Here is a 21,131-nt window from a genome sequence, read left to right on the forward strand (position 1 = left end):
CAGTGACCAATATAGCCACCTTTCTTTGCAAGGACACTCATAAGCCTGCCATCCATGGATTCTGTCAGTGTTTTGATCTGTTCACCATCAACATTGTGTGCAGCAGCAACCACAGCCTCCCAGACACTGTTCAGAGAGGTGTACTGTTTTCCCTCCTTGTAAATCTCACATTTGATGATGGACCACAGGTTCTCAATGGGGTTCAGATCAGGTGAACAAGGAGGCCATGTCATTAGATTTTCTTCTTTTATACCCTTTCTTGCCAGCCACGCTGTGGAGTACTTGGACGCGTGTGATGGAGCATTGTCCTGCATGAAAATCATGTTTTTCTTGAAGGATGCAGACTTCTTCCTGTACCACTGCTTGAAGAAGGTGTCTTCCAGAAACTGGCAGTAGGACTGGGAGTTGAGCTTGACTCCATCCTCAACCCGAAAAGGCCCCACAAGCTCATCTTTGATGATACCAGCCCAAACCAGTACTCCACCTCCACCTTGCTGGCGTCTGAGTCGGACTGGAGCTCTCTGCCCTTTACCAATCCAGCCACGGGCCCATCCATCTGGCCCATCAAGACTCACTCTCATTTCATCAGTCCATAAAACCTTAGAAAAATCAGTCTTGAGATATTTCTTGGCCCAGTCTTGACGTTTCAGCTTGTGTGTCTTGTTCAGTGGTGGTCGTCTTTCAGCCTTTTTTACCTTGGCCATGTCTCTGAGTATTGCACACCTTGTGCTTTTGGGCACTCCAGTGATGTTGCAGCTCTGAAATATGGCCAAACTGGTGGCAAGTGGCATCTTGGCAGCTGCACGCTTGACTTTTCTCAGTTCATGGGCAGTTATTTTGCGCCTTGGTTTTTCCACACGCTTCTTGCGACCCTGTTGACTATTTTGAATGAAACGCTTGATTGTTCGATGATCACGCTTCAGAAGCTTTGCAATTTTAAGAGTGCTGCATCCCTCTGCAAGATATCTCACTATTTTTGACTTTTCTGAGCCTGTCAAGTCCTTCTTTTGACCCATTTTGCCAAAGGAAAGGAAGTTGCCTAATAATTATGCACACCTAATATAGGGTGTTGATGTCATTAGACCACACTCCTTCTCATTACAGAGATGCACATCACCTAATATGCTTAATTGGTAGTAGGCTTTCGAGCCTATACAGCTTGGAGTAAGACAACATGCATAAAGAGGATGATGTAGTCAAAATACTCATTTGCCTAATAATTCTGCGCGCAGTGTATAGTAAAAATCCAGGTCACATTATCCCTTTAAAAAAATCAGTTTTACACAATGAAAGCATTTTTTTTTTTTAAATCTCATTTTAGTATATCCTTTTTCTGAAAGACTTTTTATTTTTTGGGCGATTGTCTTATGTAGGGGCCCATTTTTTGCAGGATGAGAATGGTTTTATTGGTACTATTTTGGAGTACATATTACTTTTTGATCTCTTGGCATTACACTTATGTTAGGTGACACAAATGTTTTAATTTTTTATTAGTTATATATACACTGCTCAAAAAAATAAAGGGAACACTTAAACAACACAATGTAACTCCAAGTCAATCACACTTCTGTGAAATCAAACTGTCCACTTAGGAAGCAACACTGAGTGACAATCAATTTCACATGCTGTTGTGCAAATGGGATAGACAACAGGTGGAAATTATAGGCAATTAGCAAGACACCCCCAATAAAGGAGTGGTTCTGCAGGTGGTGACCTGACCACTTCTCAGTTCCTATGCTTCCTGGCTGATGTTTTGGTCACTTTTGAATGCTGCCGGTGCTTTCACTCTAGTGGTAGCATGAGACGGAGTCTACAACCCACACAAGTGGCTCAGGTAGTGCAGCTTATCCAGGATGGCACATCAATGCAAGCTGTGGCAAGAAGGTTTGCTGTGTCTGTCAGCGTAGTGTCCAGAGCATGGAGGCGCTACCAGGAGACAGGCCAGTACATCAGGAGACGTGGAGGAGGCCGTAGGAGGGCAACAACCCAGCAGCAGGACCGCTACCTCCGCCTTTGTGCAAGGAGGAACAGGAGGAGCACTGCCAGAGCCCTGCAAAATGACCTCCAGCAGGCCACAAATGTGCATGTGTCTGCTCAAACGGTCAGAAACAGACTCCATGAGGGTGATATGAGGGCCCGACGTCCACAGGTGGGGGTTGTGCTTACAGCCCAACACCGTGCAGGACGTTTGGCATTTGCCAGAAAACACCAAGATTGGCAAATTCGCCACTTGTGCCCTGTGCTCTTCACAGATGAAAGCAGGTTCACACTGAGCACATGTGACAGACGTGACAGAGTCTGGAGACGCCGTGGAGAACGTTCTGCAGCCTGCAACATCCTCCAGCATGACCAGTTTGGCATTGCGTCAGTAATGGTGTGGGGTGGCATTTCTTTGGAGGGCCGCACAGCCCTCCATGTTCTCGCCAGAGGTAGCCTGACTGCCATTAGGTACCGAGATGAGATCCTCAGACCCCTTGTGAGACCATATGCTGGTGTGGTTGGCCCTGGGTTCCTCCTAATGCAAGACAATGCTAGACCTCATATGGCTGGAGTGTGTCAGCAGTTCCTGCAAGACGAAGGCATTGATGCTATGGACTGGCCCGCCCGTTCCCCAGACCTGAATCCAATTGAGCACATCTGGGACATCACGTCTCGCTCTATCCACCAACGTCACATTGCACCACAGACTGTCCAGGAGTTGGCAGATGCTTTAGTCCAGGTCTGGGAGGAGGTCCCTCAGGAGACCGTCTGCCACCTCATCAGGAGCATGCACAGGCGTTGTAGGGAGGTCATACAGGCACGTGGAGGCCACACACACTACTGAGCCTCATTTTGACTTGTTTTAAGGACATTACATCAAAGTTGGATCAGCCTGTAGTGTGTTTTTCCACTTTAATTTTGAGGGTGACTCCAAATCCAGACCTCCATGGGTTAAAAAATTTGATTTCCATTTTTTTTTTTTGTGTGATTTTGTTGTCAGCACATTCAACTATGTAAAGAACAAAGTATTTCAGAAGAATATTTAATTAATTCAGATCTAGGATGTGTTATTTTTGTGTTCCCTTTATTTTTTTGAGCAGTGTATATCCTTTTTTTTTCTTGCCGTTTACCTGAGACGGTTGGGTATGTTATATTTTTGTACAGCTTGTAGTTACGGACGTGATGATTCCTTATAGGTCTCTGTGTGTATATATATATATATATATATACACTGCTCAAAAAAATAAAGGGAACACTTAAACAACACAATGTAACTCCAAGTTAATCACACTTCAGTGAAACCAAACTGTCCACTTAGGAAGTATCACTGAGTGACAATCAATTTCACATGCTGTTGTGCAAATGGGATAGACAACAGGTGGAAATTATAGGCAATTAGCAAGACACCCCCAATAAAGGAGTGGTTCTGCAGGTGGTAACCACAGACCACTTCTCAGTTCCTATGCTTCCTGGCTGATGTTTTGGTCACTTTTGAATGCTGGCGGTGCTTTCACTCTAGTGGTAGCATGAGACGGAGTCTACAACCCACACAAGTGGCTCAGGTAGTGCAGCTTATCCAAGATGGCACATCAATGCGAGCTGTGGCAAGAAGGTTTGCTGTGTCTGCCAGCGTAGTGTCCAGAGCATGGAGGCGCTACCAGGAGACAGGCCAGTACATCAGGAGACGTGGAGGAGGCCGTAGGAGGGCAACAACCCAGCAGCAGGACCGCTACCTCCGCCTTTGTGCAAGGAGGAACAGGAGGAGCACTGTCAGAGCCTTGCAAAATGACCTCCAGCAGGCCACAAATGTGCATGTGTCTGCTCAAACGGTCAGAAACAGACTCCATGAGGGTGATATGAGGGCCCGACGTCCACAGGTGGGGGTTGTGCTTACAGCCCAACACTGTGCAGGACGTTTGGCATTTGCCAGAGAACACCAAGATTGGCAAATTCGCCACTGGCGCCCTGTACTCTTCACAGATGAAAGCAGGTTCACACTGAGCACATGTGACAGAGTCTGGAGACGCGGTGGAGAACGTTCTGCTGCCTGCAACATCCTCCAGCATGACCGGTTTGGCATTGGGTCAGTAATGGTGTGGGGTGGCATTTCTTTGGAGGGCCGCACAGCCCTCCATGTGCTCGCAAGAGGTAGCCTGACTGCCATTAGGTACCGAGATGAAATCCTCAGACCCCTTGTGAGACCATATGCTGGTGCGGTTGGCCCTGGGTTCCTCCTAATGCAAGACAATGCTAGACCTCATGTGGCTGGAGTGTGTCAGCAGTTCCTGCAAGACGAAGGCATTGATGCTATGGACTGGCCCGCTCGTTCCCCAGACCTGAATCCAATTGAGCACATCTGGGACATCATGTCTCGCTCTATCCACCAACGTCACGTTGCACCACAGACTGTCCAGGAGTTGGCAGATGCTTTAGTCCAGGTCTGGGAGGAGATCCCTCAGGAGACCGTCCGCCACCTCATCAGGAGCATGCACAGGCGTTGTAGGGAGGTCATACAGGCACGTGGAGGCCACACACACTACTGAGCCTCATTTTGACTTGTTTTAAGGACATTACATCAAAGTTGGATCAGCCTGTAGGGTGTTTTTCCACTTTAATTTTGAGTGTGACTCCAAATCCAGACCTCCATAGGTTAAAAAATTTGAGTTCCATTTTTTTTATTTTTGTGTGATTTTGTTGTCAGCACATTCAACTATGTAAAGAACAAAGTATTTCAGAAAAATATTTTATTAATTCAGATCTAGGATGTGTTATTTTTGTGTTCCCTTTATTTTTTTTAACAGTGTGTGTATATATATATATATATATATACACAAACATATATATACACACACACATTTCTATATACACACATATATATATATCATATATATATATATATATATATATATATATATATACATCTCTTCAAACATGACGGGTACATAGTTCTCCAGGGCTTCCCTGGAGAAGGCTTGTTATGATGACCTTCTTCATGTGCTTGTGCTGGCTGTCATGCAGATTGGAGAGGCAGTCGGCCCCCAGGATGGTACGGACTGATTCCGGCCAGTGCAATACATTTTATTTATTTATTTATTTTTAAAGTATACATATTACGTATCGCTGCATTTGTAACTACCTGCTCTATAAAAATATCACATGGCCTAGCCCCTAAGGTGAATAAAACAATAAAATAAATAAATGTGTAAAAACAACCAGTATATGTTCCCCATTTTGCGAACACCCCATATGTGCTCGTAGCCTACTGTATTGGCGCACAGCAGGCCTCTAGAGGCAAAGTGCAAAATATGTTTTTTTGCTGGCCTGAATTGGCAGACATGGATTTTAGCTGCCATTCAAACCGCTTCTGGTTTATGGTCTGACTGTAAATTGGAGTCTGGTAGAAAATGTCCGAACTCCAATATTGTCTAACGTTTGGCTTCTTTACTACGCCCATATGCAGCACGAGTCCCCAAAAATTCTTCATCTCTGCTGCATATACTGGGGTCCAACCTAGGGGTCTAGCATATGGCGAACTAGGGTTCTGAGTAATGACTTGTTGGGCGTACAAATTGGTTTGGGCCACCATTAGATTTACAAAATTTTCAGAGAAGAAGATTTTGAAAAAATCTAGCTCAGTGAAGCCCGCACAATTTACCAGAATTCCTGAGTGGCCCACAAACTCAGGAATTTGGGGCTGATAATTCTCAGGGGGTGGGGTCCATGTGGGCTCCATCAGCTGCTACCCTGGGGCACCTTCTAGAGGGTCCCTCATCAGCAGATGATGATGATCAGGAGGTAGAGAAGTAGAGGAAAGTGGCATCCTCTTCTCCCTCACTGCAAACTCTGTATCGGAGGCTAGCATGGCGTATGCCTCTTCAGCTGAGCATAGTCATTGGGATGAATGGGACATTTTTTTTTTTTTTTGTGGTGTGAAACGTGTAAACCTTTATTTAGTGTGAGGGATGTGTATGTAGTGTTTTCACACATGAAGGGGCTTTTAATAAATTTTAAATTAAATTTAGAAGAAAAGTTGTAAAAAATAACCGTTTTCTGCGAATATAAAAATTTTGGCGCAAACTGAGCAGACGCGATCAGTAATGGACACAAATTGCACTTACGCAGATGGTGCGTTCGTGCAAAAATCTAAACTGACACTAACTGAAATTGAAATCAGCACAAATAATCCGCAGGTGCTAATCAGGCAGATACGTACTGAAAAGCACTTGGAGGTCACAGCAAAAATAGTGCACGGACCAATTTGTGTCCGTAAAAAAAGGATGGGAGGGGGGAAGGGGGGTGGAAAGGGACAAGGGATCTGGAACAGCTACAAATGACAAAAAATCTGTGCAGCTATTCCAGATGTTGTTGTTCTTTTCAGCAGCAAAAGGGTTAAATTTGTAGTGGTGGTACAGCACAAGTCCCAGCAAGCCACAGCAGAACAGATCCTCTGCATGCAGTCATCAGCTAAAATGGCTGCTTGCAGGGAAGTTCAGCCTCTTCCTGTGCAGCTATAGCGCTGCCATTGGATGGAGCTGTCACGGAACCATGAACCAGACGTACAACAAGGGATAAGTGAAAATAAGAAGGCTTTATTGAAAATAAAGCTGTAAAGCAAAAGTCCAAACGGATGGCGAAACCGAAGCAGAGTCTTTGCGAAGCCAGAGGTCAGGAACCAGAAGGGTAGTCAGACGAAGCCAGGATCAGGAACCAGCAGGGTAGTCAGACGAAGCCAGGATCAGGAACCAGCAGGGTAGTCGGACGAAACCAGGATCAGGAACCAGCAGGGTAGTCGGACGAAACCAGGATCAGGAACCAGAAGCAGCAGCAGTCTAGAAGCATGTGAACACAGGAGGACCAAGCGAGGAACTGAAGCCACAGACCTCCTATATATATGAGCTAGGCATCCAGCTCCTCCCAGTGGGAAGGAGGAGCCGCAGGGTGGGAGGCTACAAGAAACCCAGAAACCAAGATGGCCGCCAGCACATGTCAAACGAAGGAGAACAGCAAGAAGGTAAGACCATGACAGTACCTCCCCCTCAAGGGCCCCTCCTCCGCGGAGTAAAGAACGGTTTCTGAGGGAAGCGTGCGTGGAAGGCTCGGAGCAAGGCAGGAGCATGGACATCTGCGGAGGGAACCCAGGAACGCTCCTCTGGACCATAACCACGCCAATGGACCAAAAACTGCACCCGACCGCGGACCAGGCGTGAGTCCAGGATATTGCTCACCTCATACTCCTCACGATTACCCACTTGGACCGGACGAGGCCGAGGAACCGAGGAAGTGAAACGATCACACACCAGTGGCTTCAACAGGGAGACATGAAACACGTTGGAGATCCGCATGCCAGGAGGAAGCGCAAGGGCATAGGCTACCGGGTTTACCCTGCGAAGCACTCGGAAGGGACCAACAAAGCGAGGCGCCAGCTTGGGAGTGGGCACTCGAAGGTTGAGGTTGCGGGTGGACAACCATACACGGTCTCCGACCTGGTAGGAAGGAGCAGGCGCTCGTCTGCGATCAGCCTGGAGTCTCTGGCGCTGCGCAGAGACCTCAAGGGACTTCTGGATCAGTACCCAAGAAGCACGTAGGACGGAAAGGTGATCCTCCACAGCCGGAATATCCTGGGGAGAGAATACCTCCGGTAACACGGCAGGTTGGAACCCATAATTGGCCATGAAGGGAGACGTCCCAGAGGAAGAGTTCACCGCCGTGTTCCTGGCAAACTCAGCCCAAGGCAGGAGGTCAACCCAATTGTCTTGGTGATCGGAGACATAGCAACGAAGGAATTGCTCCAAGGCCTGATTGGATCGTTCTGCGGCCCCATTGGACTGAGGGTGGTAGGCCGAGGAGAAGGAGAGATGAATCCCCAACTGGGAGCAAAAGGCGCGCCAGAACCTGGACACAAACTGACTCCCCCGATCCGACACAATCTCCTTGGGCAAACCGTGCAACCGGAAGACCTCCCTGGCAAAAATCGTGGCCAACTCTTGTGCAGAGGGTAACTTCTTGAGAGGAACACAGTGGCACATTTTGGAAAACCGATCCACAATCTTGAGAATGACCGTATGGCCTCGGGATGCAGGGAGGTCCACAATGAAATCCATCCCCAGGTGTGACCATGGGCGCTCCCCGGTGGCTATGGGTTGCAGAAGGCCCAACGGAAGGTGCCGAGGGGACTTACTCTGGGCACAAACGGAGCATGCCGCTACATATGCGGCGATGTCGGAACGTAGGGAAGGCCACCAGAACAGACGTGAAACAGCCCAGGACAGCTGATTCTTTCCAGGATGCCCCGCGGTCTTGGAGTTATGGTAGGTTCGCAACAACCGAGTGCGCAACTCCTCAGGCACAAAACATCTGCCGTTGGGTCTCCCAGAGGGAGCACCAGATTGAGCCGCCAAAATCTGCTCACCCAGGGGAGAGGTCAGGCTGGTGCGAATGGCGGCCAAGATCTGATTCGGAGGTATGACCGAAGTCGGAATCGACTCCTCCCTGGACAGCTCGGAGTACTGCCGTGATAAGGCATCCGCCCTGATGTTCTTGGAACCGGGTAGGTAGGAGACCACGTAATTAAAACGTGACAAGAACAGAGCCCATCTGGCCTGACGTGGTGTCAATCTCTTGGCCTCAGAAAGGTAGGTCAGATTCTTGTGGTCCGTCAGGATGAGGACCGGAACCACCGAACCCTCGAGCAAGTGCCTCCATTCTTTAAGGGCCTGCACGATGGCCAATAACTCCCTGTCACCAATCTGATAGTTGCACTCCGCGGAAGACAGTTTCCGGGAGTAAAACCCACAAGGAAGCAGAGGACCCTCTGGTGTTCTACGCTGAGACAGAAGGGCGCCTACTCCCGTCTCAGACGCGTCCACCTCGAGGACAAAGGGCAACCCAGGGTTGGGATGCGACAGAATCGGAGCCGACCCAAAGGCGGACTTTAGAGCCTCAAAAGCTCGGATGGCCTCGAGCGGCCAGACCTGGGAATTACTGCCCTTCCTGGTCAGATCCGTGAGAGGCTTGGCTAGCATGGAAAAGTCCCTAATGAACTTCCGATAATAATTGGCGAAGCCCAAAAAGCGCTGCAGGGAACGAAGACCACTGGGCTGGGGCCACTGTAAGACAGCCGAAACCTTCTCAGGATCCATGGAGAACCCCTCAGCGGAAATTATGTAACCTAAGAAGGTTACCTGGGATCGGTGAAATTCGCATTTCTCAAGCTTACCGAACAGCTTGTTCTCTCGTAACCGTTGCAACACTCGTCTGACATCCAGAATGTGGGCCTCCATGGATTCAGAATATACCAAGATGTCATCCAAATAGACCACCACACACTGCTGCAACAGGTCACGGAAAACATTGTTGATGAATTCCTGAAAGACTGCGGGCGCATTGCACAACCCAAAGGGCATAACCAAGGATTCATAATGACCGGTCCTGGTGTTAAACGCGGTCTTCCACTCATCGCCCGCCTTGATCCTTACCAGGTTATATGCCGTCCTCAGGTCGAGTTTGGTAAAGACCGTGGCCCCTTTAAGGCGATCGAACAGCTCGGAAATCAAGGGTATCGGGTAAGCGTTCTTGATCGTGATGCGATTGAGACCCCTGTAATCGATGCAAGGCCTCAACTCACCGCCCTTCTTTTTCACAAAGAAAAATCCAGCCCCTGCCGGGGATGAGGATTTGCGAATGTGTCCGCGTGAAAGCGCCTCCCTCACGTACTCCTCCATGGCCTCATTCTCCGCTACCGACAGTGGATAGACTTTGCCACGAGGAGGAACGGCACCAGATTGTAACTCTATGGCACAATCGTATGGGCGGTGCGGAGGTAGGGCAACCGCGCGCACCTTATCGAATACATCCCGGTACTCCTCGTATTCAGGAGGCAACAGAGAGTCCGAGGAAGTACACAGCAACTTGACAGACCCATGGATGCAACTAGCCCCACACTGCGGTGACCACGAGAGGATCTCGGCCGATCTCCAATCGAAAGTCGGATTATGCTTCCGGAGCCAGGGGTACCTCAAGACCACCGAGTAGTGTGGAGACGAAATAACCTGGAGGCAGACCGACTCTCTGTGAACGGCACCAATGGCTATCCCCACTGGAAGGGTCTCATGAGTCACGTGTGGCGGCAGAAGGGGTCTGCCGTCTATCGCCTCAAGAGCCAGTGGGGAACCTCGAGCCTGCAGAGGAATGGAATTGGCGGCAGCGAACACATTATCAATGAACAAACCACCAGCACCAGAGTCCACCAACGCCTGGGTCGTCACCGAGCCCCCGACCCAGGAGAGGACAACAGTGATCAGTGGTTTGTCAACACGGGAAACCGGGGACGAGGAGACTCCACCCAAGATCTGCCCCCGACAGGATCTCAGGTGCGAGCGTTTCCCGGACGGTTCGGACATGCCAACCGAAAATGCCCACCGAGACCACAGTACATGCATCGGCCCTCGCGTCTCCGGAGTACCCTCTCCCCCTCGGACAGGCGAGCAAACCCCAGCTGCATGGGTTCACCCCCAGACAAGTCATCCCCAGGAGGCGTGTGAGGAGAGGGAGGCACGGGTGGGACAGCAAACGTAGGCGCCAATCTGTTAGAAAACCTCCGCAGGCTCTCCTTAAAGGAAGGTCTCTCCCTGAGTCTGGTGTCAATCAAAATCAGGAAAGAAATAAGAGACTCGAGCTCCACTGGTAGGTCCTTAGCTGCAACCTCATCCTTCAAGGCATCCGAGAGACCATGAGAGAAAGCAGCGACCAGAGCCTCATTATTCCAGCCCACCTCTGCTGCCAGGGTACGAAACTCAATGGCGTATTCAGCTACGGATCGTGAACCCTGTCTGATGGACATAAGGAGCTTCGCAGCAGAGGCAGCACGAGCCGGCACATCGAATACCTTCCGAAGAGAAGCAACAAAACCGGAAAACTCGGCAACCACCGGATTGTTGTTCTCCCATAAAGGGCTGGCCCAGGCCAAGGCCTTGTCCGAGAGCAGCGAGATCAAGAAGCCCACCTTTGATCTCTCAGTAGGAAAGGCATGTGGCAGCAACTCGAAATAAATGCCCACCTGGTTAAGGAAACCTCGGCACTGAGTTGGCTCTCCCCCAAAGCGCTGTGGAAGAGGGGCAGAACCGGTCATACCCCGAAACACCGCAGGTGCAACAACAGGTGTCGGGGTAGACTCTGGCGCAACAACCGGAGCGGCAGTAGGAGCGGGCCCAGGAGCGACAACCGACCCATCGGCAACGGGAGCGAAATGAGCCGTGCGTTCAAGCAGGGTTTGCAACGCCACAGCGAACCGACCCAACAGGTGATCCTGCTGATCAAGTCTGGCAACCAGCGTGGGTAGCGAGGATGGCCCTGTACCGTCAGAATTCATGGCTTGGTCCTAATGTCACGGAACCATGAACCAGACGTACAACAAGGGATAAGTGAAAATAAGAAGGCTTTATTGAAAATAAAGCTGTAAAGCAAAAGTCCAAACGGATGGCGAAACCGAAGCAGAGTCTTTGCGAAGCCAGAGGTCAGGAACCAGAAGGGTAGTCAGACGAAGCCAGGATCAGGAACCAGCAGGGTAGTCAGACGAAGCCAGGATCAGGAACCTGCAGGGTAGTCGGACGAAACCAGGATCAGGAACCAGCAGGGTAGTCGGACGAAACCAGGATCAGGAACCAGAAGCAGCAGCAGTCTAGAAGCATGTGAACACAGGAGGACCAAGCGAGGAACTGAAGCCACAGACCTCCTATATATATGAGCTAGGCATCCAGCTCCTCCCAGTGGGAAGGAGGAGCCGCAGGGTGGGAGGCTACAAGAAACCCAGAAACCAAGATGGCCGCCAGCACATGTCAAACGAAGGAGAACAGCAAGAAGGTAAGACCATGACAGGAGCGTTGTTCCAGCCGATCACAGCGCTGGCAGGGGACCCAAAACACTGGTGTCCCCTGCCTCACCTAGGATGTGACCGGTGCTGACCAGTTCAACAACATCCACCGTCCCCTGACCTCCACCCGACCCTCCCCACAACTGCTGACAGGTTCCTGGGCTGCGATGTGACCAACACATTGATCAGCCAATTGCAGTGCTTGGAGCTGCAAGGGGCTGGATCGGCACCATGCTGCTCTTTCCTGGCATGGCTGCCTGCTAGTAAGAGCAGCCATGGTGCAGCGATTCCACCCCGATCTTCCCCCAGACCTCATGAAGTACATGTACGTCATGGGTCCTTAAGGGGTTAAAACAGCACACAGCAGCTATGGTGCTCGCGATCAGCCGCCATATTTAAATAACCACCCTTGGGTGGTCAGGAAGGGATTAAAACATTGTACAGGAAGTCCCCTTGTAGCAGTAAACGCTGCTCCTCAATGATCCGCAGGGCAGTGTAATGTGCGTGTCTGTTAGGCCATTGTTGGTGTCGAGGGCAGTGAGCGTTGGAGGCTTCGTTCTAAACTTAGGAGAAATACTGTACAGTGATTCGTCTCCGTACAGTATTAGAATGTATGGGCTCCGAGGAGCCAAAGTAAGTTATTCACGAAGTTGCGCGAGACTTCATTGAATAACTCAGGTAGTTGATTTTTAAAGTGGAAAAACACTTTAAAACTAAACTCTGCTTCGGTTCAGAGATACTAGACGGGACCGAAACAGAGTTCAGTTTCTAGTTTTAAAGTGTTTTTCAACTTTAAAAATCAACTACCTGAGTTATTCAATGAAGTCTCGCGCAACTTCGTGAATAACTTACTTTGGCTCCTCGGAGCCCATACATTCTAATACTGTACGGAGACAAATTACTGTACAGTATTACACCGACGTTTTGAATGAAGAAACTTAGGATGAAGCATCTGAAGCTCGCTTCGCTCAACACTGACCATTATAGACGCCTGCGTCCGTCTCTATGCACAGCTACAAGCGCCTAGAACACAGAAGAACTGAAAAAAAATAAAAAATAAATGAATGAATGAACAAAAATATATAGAATACATTTTTTTTGTTTCAACAATAAGTTTTTATTAAAAACAGTCAAACGGGCAGCTTTCACTTTGACTTGTACAGTAGAAAATATGTAAGAATAAATATCCGGTGCGGAGAACATACAGAAAACCTGTTCGATTCAGTAAAAGATGTCACATACAACGTGGCCTCCCCAGATAACAGCCCGAAAATAAAATCACACTGCACCCCCCTATAAAATCACACTGCACCTCCCCCCGCATACAAAATCACACTGCACCCCCCCTCTGCATACAAATTCACACTGCACCCCCCTCTGCATACAAAATCACACTGCACCCCTCCTCTGCATACAAAATCTCACTGCACCCCCCTCTGCATACAAAATCACACTGCACCCCCCCTCTGCATACAAAATCACACTGCACCCCCCCTCTGCATACAAAAATCACACTGCACCCCCCCTCTGCATACAAAATCACACAAAATATTACTCCCCCTCCCCCCCCCCCGCATACAATATTACAGAGTCCCCCCCATACAATATTACTCGGCTCCCCTGCACACAATATTACACAGTCGTCCCCCCATACAATATTACTCAGCCCCCTGCTCACAATATTACGAAGCCCCCCTGCTCACAATATTACACAGTCCCCCCCATACAATATTACTAAGCCCCCCTGCTCACAATATTACACAGTCCCCCCCATACAATATTACGAAGCCCCCCTGCTCACAATATTACACAGTCCCCCCCCATACAATATTACGAAGCCCCCCCCGCTCACAATATTACACAGTCCCCCCCATACAATATTACTCAGCCCCCTGCTCACAATATTACGAAGCCCCCTGCTCACAATATTACACAGTCTCCCCCCATACAATATTACAAAGCCCCCCTGCTCACAATATTACACAGTCCCCCCCCATACAATATTACTAAGCCCCCCTGCTCACAATATTACAGAGGCCCCCCCCATACAATATTACGAAGCCCCCCCTGCTCACAATATTACACCGTCCCCCCTATACAATATTACGAAGCCCCCCTGCTCACAATATTACACAGTCCCCCCCATACAATATTACTCAGCCCCCTGCTCACAATATTACGAAGCCCCCTGCTCACAATATTACACAGTCTCCCCCCATACAATATTACAAAGCCCCCCTGCTCACAATATTACACAGTCCCCCCCGATACAATATTACTAAGCCCCCCTGCTCACAATATTACACAGTCCCCCCTTACAATATTACGAAGCCCCCCTGCTCACAATATTACACAGTCCCCCCCCATACAATATTACGAAGCCCCCCCTGCTCACAATATTACACAGTCCCCCCCATACAATATTACGAAGCCCCCTGCTCACAATATTACGAAGCCCCCTGCTCACAATATTACACAGTCTCCCCCCATACAATATTACAATCCCAGGGTAAGGGAATCTGAGGTTTTCTGACAGAACACCCCACCTCAGCATTCAGTTCTCGATCCTCCACCCCTCAGCAGGTCCACAGCACATGTACCTCCAGCACTGACACTCTTTCCCCCTCTATCAGTGGTGACCTGCTCTGCAAACAGCCTGATCTCTCTATCTTCCGACACTTCATTTCCCACTGGTGAGTGACTCATTGACTTCTGAAGGTCTGTTTCTTGATAGGAGTTTAACCCCTTAGTCCGTTTTGTGTCTGGAGTTTAGCTGAGAATAAAATAAGAGGGCACATTGAGGGCTGCAGGGGGAGGGGGGATCGGGGAATCTCAGAAGTCTGACACAGAGTAGGAGCAGGGAGCACGCCTGTGGCAGGGGCTGACTGGGCATGCGCATTTACACAGCAGCCATGGACGGATCTTCTCCATGTCTCGTGCAGCCATGGACGGACTGGCTGCACATCAGAGCGAGGCTCAGGGGGTGTGGCTTCAGATTGTTTAAAAAATAGGCATATCTACTTAAAGACATATATTAGGAAATGTCTTTTTTCCCTGCCTCCCACACAGTTGCTGAAAATACATGGAGAGTGGCCAACCCCTTTAAGGGTTTAACATTGATGGAATTGTATGTACTGTATGTGTGTTTTTAAATAACTTTGCTCTTCTCTTTTTTTCTATAGATGGCTGAGAATATGAAGTGTCCTTTCAGGCAAGGTATGCGACTGGAGGCCGTCGATAAACTACATATATCTCAAATGCGGATTGCAGTGGTTGATACCGTGATTGGAGGAAGACTGAGACTTCTTTATGAGGGTGGAAACAGTAATGTCAGCATGTGGTGTCATATGAATAGCCCTCTGATTCATCCTATTGGTTGGTCACATAGGGTTGGCCACAAAATCAAGTTCTTAGGTACGTAGTCTGCATTTAATCTATCCCAGTTGTAATAACATCTACAGTACATGGGGTATATCACTATAAATGTGATAACAGGAGTAACGTGAATGAATCAGTTGCCTCTTAGAGAGAGAGAGATTTTTATTCCTGATCCAGCAAAGGTAGTTGGATATATTCCTTGGATTGTAGTAGATTAATACCAAACTTTCGTCCATGTTTAAAGGGGTTATTCTATTTTAGCGCTGTTACAAGAGTTTTATTCTCACGCATGTGATGTTAGTTATAACCAAGATAGAATCATGTGCACAATGCGCGGCACATGATCCTGGAAGTTCCATGAACATATAATTGGACCAATAGGACAGCACTAGCCTGGTAGGCAATGTTTAATAAGTACCAGTGAAAAAGGTGTTACTGTAATCAAGGGGAGTGGATATGAAAAAAAAAACTCCTTGAAAGATAATCCTTTAAAGGACACCACCATACACATGCATCTATTTTCAGTGGAGAGAGGGGAATGAGTCAGTACTGCTTGCTTTTCTTCTATGGTAATAAAATATATGCCTGGACTATTTCCCTGACTTCTGCAAATCTGTTTTCTGCACCATTTCATTGTGTCAATGTACACCAACAGCTGAGGAACTTAGCAAATATTCTCCTTTACTGTTTCTGTATTTATATACCTTACATACCAGCTGGTTGCCCTTTCAAATTGACAGGTTTATCTTCTCTTATACGGTATGTACTAAATTTTATCTATTCAGTGGCATCTCCCATCCAACCTTATGACAGCCTTATGACAGCATTGACACTGAGAACAAAAAGGCTCCCATAGGGTCAATATTTATGGTGCACAGTACCCACACAAATTGGTAATTAGAGGCTCACCTTTTATGGCTGTGCTAAATTAAGCACACCACTAATGTGCGCTAGAATAAGAGAGTAGATGCTACGTTTTTCTCCACTTTGGGTCTGAGCAAAATACAAATGTTTAAAAATATGGTTTGTGTTATAAAAGTAATAAGAATCCCGTAATATAAAATATAAAAAAAACAATGGCATAATTGCTGAATAAAATGAACATGTTATTTATACTGCACTGTGATCCCCATAAAAAAAACACTGATTCATTTCATCTCCCAAAACAATAAATAACACCTTAAATGTACCCAAAGTGGTACCAATAAAAACTTCAGTTTGTCCCACAAAAACAAGCTATCTTACAACTTATTTGAAGGAAAAATAAAAATGTTATAGGGGTTAGAATATATTGAAAAAAATATCAAACATGAATTTTTGCAAATCTAACGTGTCACTTTGTGGTAATAACTTTGGAATGCTTTTACTTATTTAACCGATTCTGAGACTGTTTTCTTATGGCACATTGTACTTCATGTTAAAGGTAAATTTGGGTCAATATTTCATTCCTTTATTTTTAAAATAAATTTGAAATTTACAGAACATTTGTTAAAAAAAAAAAAAATATTTGAAATATGAAATTCTCTACTTTTAAGACAGATAGTAATTCCTCATAATATAGTTATCTATAAACATTCCCCATATGGCTACTTTATGTTGGCATCATTTTGTAAATGGTGTTTTTTTTTGTTAGGATGTTAGATGGCTTTGAAATTTAGATGCAATTTTTAGATTTTCCAGAATTTTTTTTAAAGGACCCATTCAGTTATGAAGTCATTTTTGGGGGTTTATATCATAGACATTGCCAATAAGTGACCCCATTTTAGAAACTCAAGTTATTCAAACTGATTTTACAAATTTTGTTAACCCTTCAGGTTGACATTTCCATATTTCACTTTTTTTTTTCCCCAGAATTTCCATTTTCATCCATTTTCTCATGTAACACAGCAAGGGTTAACAGCCAAACACAACTCAATATCTATTACTCTGATTCTGAAGTTCACAGAAACACCTCATGTGTGGTCATAAACTGTTGTATGAGCACACAACAAGGGTCAGATGGAAAGGAGGACTAAATGACTTCTGAAGGGCAGATTTCACCTGAATAATTGACACGCAATTGAAGGTTGCTTGTTGCACCCCTAGAGTGGAAACCCCCATAAAGTGACCCAAAAGTGATTACATTTCAAAAACTACACCCCTCAACGAATCTTTTGAGGCGTGTAGTGAGCACTTTGACTCCAAAGTTGTTCCGTAGAATTTGGAAACACTTGGCTTTAAAAAGAAAAATACACTTTAGGGTTGCACTAGACACCTGTTTCAATTTGGGCCTAGACTGGAAACCCCCCAAAAAGTGACCCCATTTTGGAAAATGCACCCCTGTACAAACATTTTAAATGGTGGAAAGGGCACCTTTGACCAAACAGGTGTTTCACAGAAGGATTTAAAAGTACACAGCTGTGAAAATGAAAAATTACTACTAGACCCCAATTTTTCACTAGGGGTAACAGGAGAAAATGGACCTCAGTATGTGTTAACACTTTTTCTCCCCATTATGGCAGCACCCCGTATGTGCTTGAATCCTGCATTACGGGTACATAGCAGCTCACAAAGGCTAGTGCTTTTTCCTATAGTGTGCAGTCACGGCCCCTGCTGCTGGATCGCAGAGTGGTCGTAACAATGCAAAAGAGCAGTGTATAATGTGATGGAAAAATGAATCCAGCAAAGGAAGCAATATGGGATATCCTGCCCATAACCCCTGAGGACGCCAGGTTAACTGGCGAAACATGTTCGGGGGCAGCGTTTGAAGTTATTTTAGACAGTTAGTTCACCTGTTACTAGAAATATACTATTGAATGGATCTTATAGGTAGCACAGGGAGAAAGTAAGAGTGAGGTTCAGCAGGGATCTGACGCAGCTCACCACGACCCTGTAGCTACTTTATTACACTGTGAAGACAACAGTGTTATCGATATACAAAAGAAACAGTGACACAGCTGATGATTTTAAATACTTTTATTTAGTCAGTAGAAGCATACAATGTAGAAATAATAAAAGTTACGTTTTAAAGCACAGTTAATAGCACATGTAACAATAGGGCTTTTTTTTGGTCTTATGGACCATTTGTAAATAATAAAAGTAATGCATATGCCCTGGCATGTGCTTAGGGTCAATATTTGTTGAGATCTAACCAGCCCTGACTCGCTGCTGGGATTAATTTGCCAGATCTTGAAAAAGTTTCACCTATCCAAATTTGTAGATTGGTATTGATGCCCTGCTCATAAGCTGTATGTGCCAGGCAAGGAATCTTTAGCTGGTACCTTCCTAGGCCACCTGCTTTTGCATTCTAAACACTCCACGGTCCAAATATCTCAGGAGTTCTGACAACAGCATCTTTTTTTTTATGAGGGATAATATTACATTTATGGGTATTTGTCAGTTTCCTTGACCTTTAATCAGCGTTACATAGTAACATAACATAGTTTATAGGGCTGAGAAAAGACGTCTGTCCATCCAGTTCAGCCTGTTATCCTGCAAGTTGATCCAGAGGAAGGCAAAAAAAAAAAAACCTGTGAGGTACAAGCCAATTTTCCTCACTTTAGGGGAAAAAATTCCTTCACAACTCCAATCAGGCAATTAGAATAACTCCCTGGATCAACGACATATCTCTTGTAACTTTAACATGTAATATTATTACACTCCAGAAATACATCCAGGCCCCTCTTGAACTCTTTTAGTTAATTCACCATCACCACCTCCTCAGGCAGAGAGTTCCATAGTCTCACTGCTCTTACCGTAAAGAATCCTCTTCTATGTTTGTGTACAAACCTTCTTTCCTCCAGACGCAGAGGATGTGCCCTCATCACAGTCACAGTCCTGGGGATAAATAGATGATGGGAGAGATCTCTGTATTGACCCCTGATATATTTATACATAGTTATTAGATCTCCCCTCAGTCGTCTTTTTTTCTAAAGTGAATAACCCTAATTTTGATCATCTTTCTGGGTACTGTAGTCCACCCATTCCAGTTGCTGCTTTAGTTGCCCTTCTCTGAACCCTTTCCAGCTCTGCTATGTCTACCTTGTTCACAGGAGCCCAGGACTGTACACAGTACTCCATGTGGTTCCCAACCTTCATGGCCCGGTTTCTTGCTCTTAATCCCCACCCCCATTTCTTCGTTTGGAGGAACATTTCTTTAATGTGTGTACCCAGTCTTTGCTACTGGAGAGTTTCCACCCCACATAATAAGATATATCATAGCTTGCCTTTCTTCGCCAAGCATTTTTTCATATTTGCCAAATTGAAATTTGTATGTACTACTAAAGGATAGTAACCCTCTGAGGGACCTTCCATAGGTTGAGGATATTTTACAAACATACCTCAATTAATAGGTAAATTGTAGAAAAAAAGACTCTCAATGTCATCTTCTGCTCCTCCACTCTCATTTTTAAGAGCCTGGGAATATGAATTAAGTATATCCCTATGATATGGAAGTGACCAGAGTACTAAACACTAACATGGTGTTTCAAGGTGCATTCCATCTCTGGAGATCTGCTATAAACTGGTTGCATACAATTAAGCCATCCATCCTTAATACTTGTTGGCACTGCCAATTTTATGTAGACTTATACCTTTACGTATGGTTGCAATGTCCTAAAATACAACCTTACCGGGTGGGAGTACAAAAGACCATTTGGCAGATCTGTAACCCATCTTTGACCCACTCACCTCACCTTATTTTTTTAAACCTCCCGCCTCAAGGTCTAGTCCTCTTTCCTTCTTCTTTTCTTGCATATTTTGCACACTACAACTGCATTGATTCCGTTGAAGTAGGCAAGTGAATCTCCAACGTCCATCTCTCAGTGTCTACATAATGTTGCAAATGTACACAGGTTGGAAGAGCTGTCACATTTTGAATAGCACTGTCCGCAGAAGTTTTGGCATCTATGGTGCCCACGGCTGGACTTCCTACAGCTTCTTCAGTATATGAACCTAAATGATGTGCATTTGTTGTACCTGGATATATATTTGTTTGTCTTTTCCAGTTTGGTATCGACAACCAATTTATATGGTCTTCATTGCACAACGTATCTATTGGATTTCTATGTTGAGATGTTCATTTATATGGGCAGCACAGTGGCTCAGTGTTTAGCCCTGTTGCTGGGGTCCTGGGTTCGAATCCGACCAAGGGCAACATCTGCATGGAGTTTGTATGTTCTCCCCGTGTGTGTGGGTTTCCTCCGGATACTCCGGTTTCCTCCTACACTCCAAAGACATACTGATAGAGAACAGTGTGATGCTAATGTCTGTAAAGCTCTGTGGAATATAGTAGCACTATATACATGAATACAATACATAATTTAGGCAGCCTATTATAGTGTATAGAGAGTAATAGATTAGGACAAGAACACATATCCAATTGTACACTGTAGCACACCAGGAAGTTGCTGAAAAGTATGTACCCTGCTGTAATGTGACTTTCAATGTAGAGCAGTATGAATAAAATTTACTAGTTAAAAAAAGCAAGCATAAAAAAAAACCTCCATTCAAAAACACCACCACTTTACCACTCCCAGCTTACCTTTACACCTGGTCAGGCCATTCTGGGACCTGTAGTTTCACATATTTATAAGTCAAGGGCTAACTTGAATATGTAAATGATAATCTGTATTGAGTTGTTTTTGAGCTGGTACTGTATATATACACTGTATTGGTTCTGGTGCTGTATTTATGTAAGGAGCTTGGTTGTGGTGCTGTATTTATGTTCCATGTTTGGTTCTGCCAAAAGACTTCTTGCCACAGGGTGCCATGTAACTTAATGTCTGGCTCTGTGTGTGACATGACTCTGTAGATCCTCTGACAGCCTCTGCCTAGTAGACATAACCCCACTACTCGTACACACTGGCAACCGCTAATTTTACAAACTCTGAAAGCGGCAATGGCTGCTTCTCTCCTCCCTTAGAAA

The 21,131-nt window shown here is 46.2% G+C and overlaps 1 protein-coding gene across 1 annotated transcript in view; it reads left to right on the forward strand.

The window, feature by feature from the left end:
- The window catches only part of L3MBTL2 (L3MBTL histone methyl-lysine binding protein 2), an 837,765-nt gene that overhangs the window by 453,970 nt on the left and 362,664 nt on the right, over nucleotides 1–21,131 (forward strand). Inside the window, exon 9 of the mRNA XM_040406869.1 lies at nucleotides 15,031–15,262. Within this exon, the coding sequence (XP_040262803.1) occupies nucleotides 15,031–15,262 (232 nt within the window). The remainder of the gene's footprint in view (nucleotides 1–15,030; nucleotides 15,263–21,131) is intronic.

This window comes from Bufo bufo, chromosome 9 (genome assembly GCF_905171765.1).
Source record: "Bufo bufo chromosome 9, aBufBuf1.1, whole genome shotgun sequence".
In the NCBI taxonomy this organism is placed as follows: Eukaryota; Metazoa; Chordata; class Amphibia; order Anura; family Bufonidae; genus Bufo; species Bufo bufo.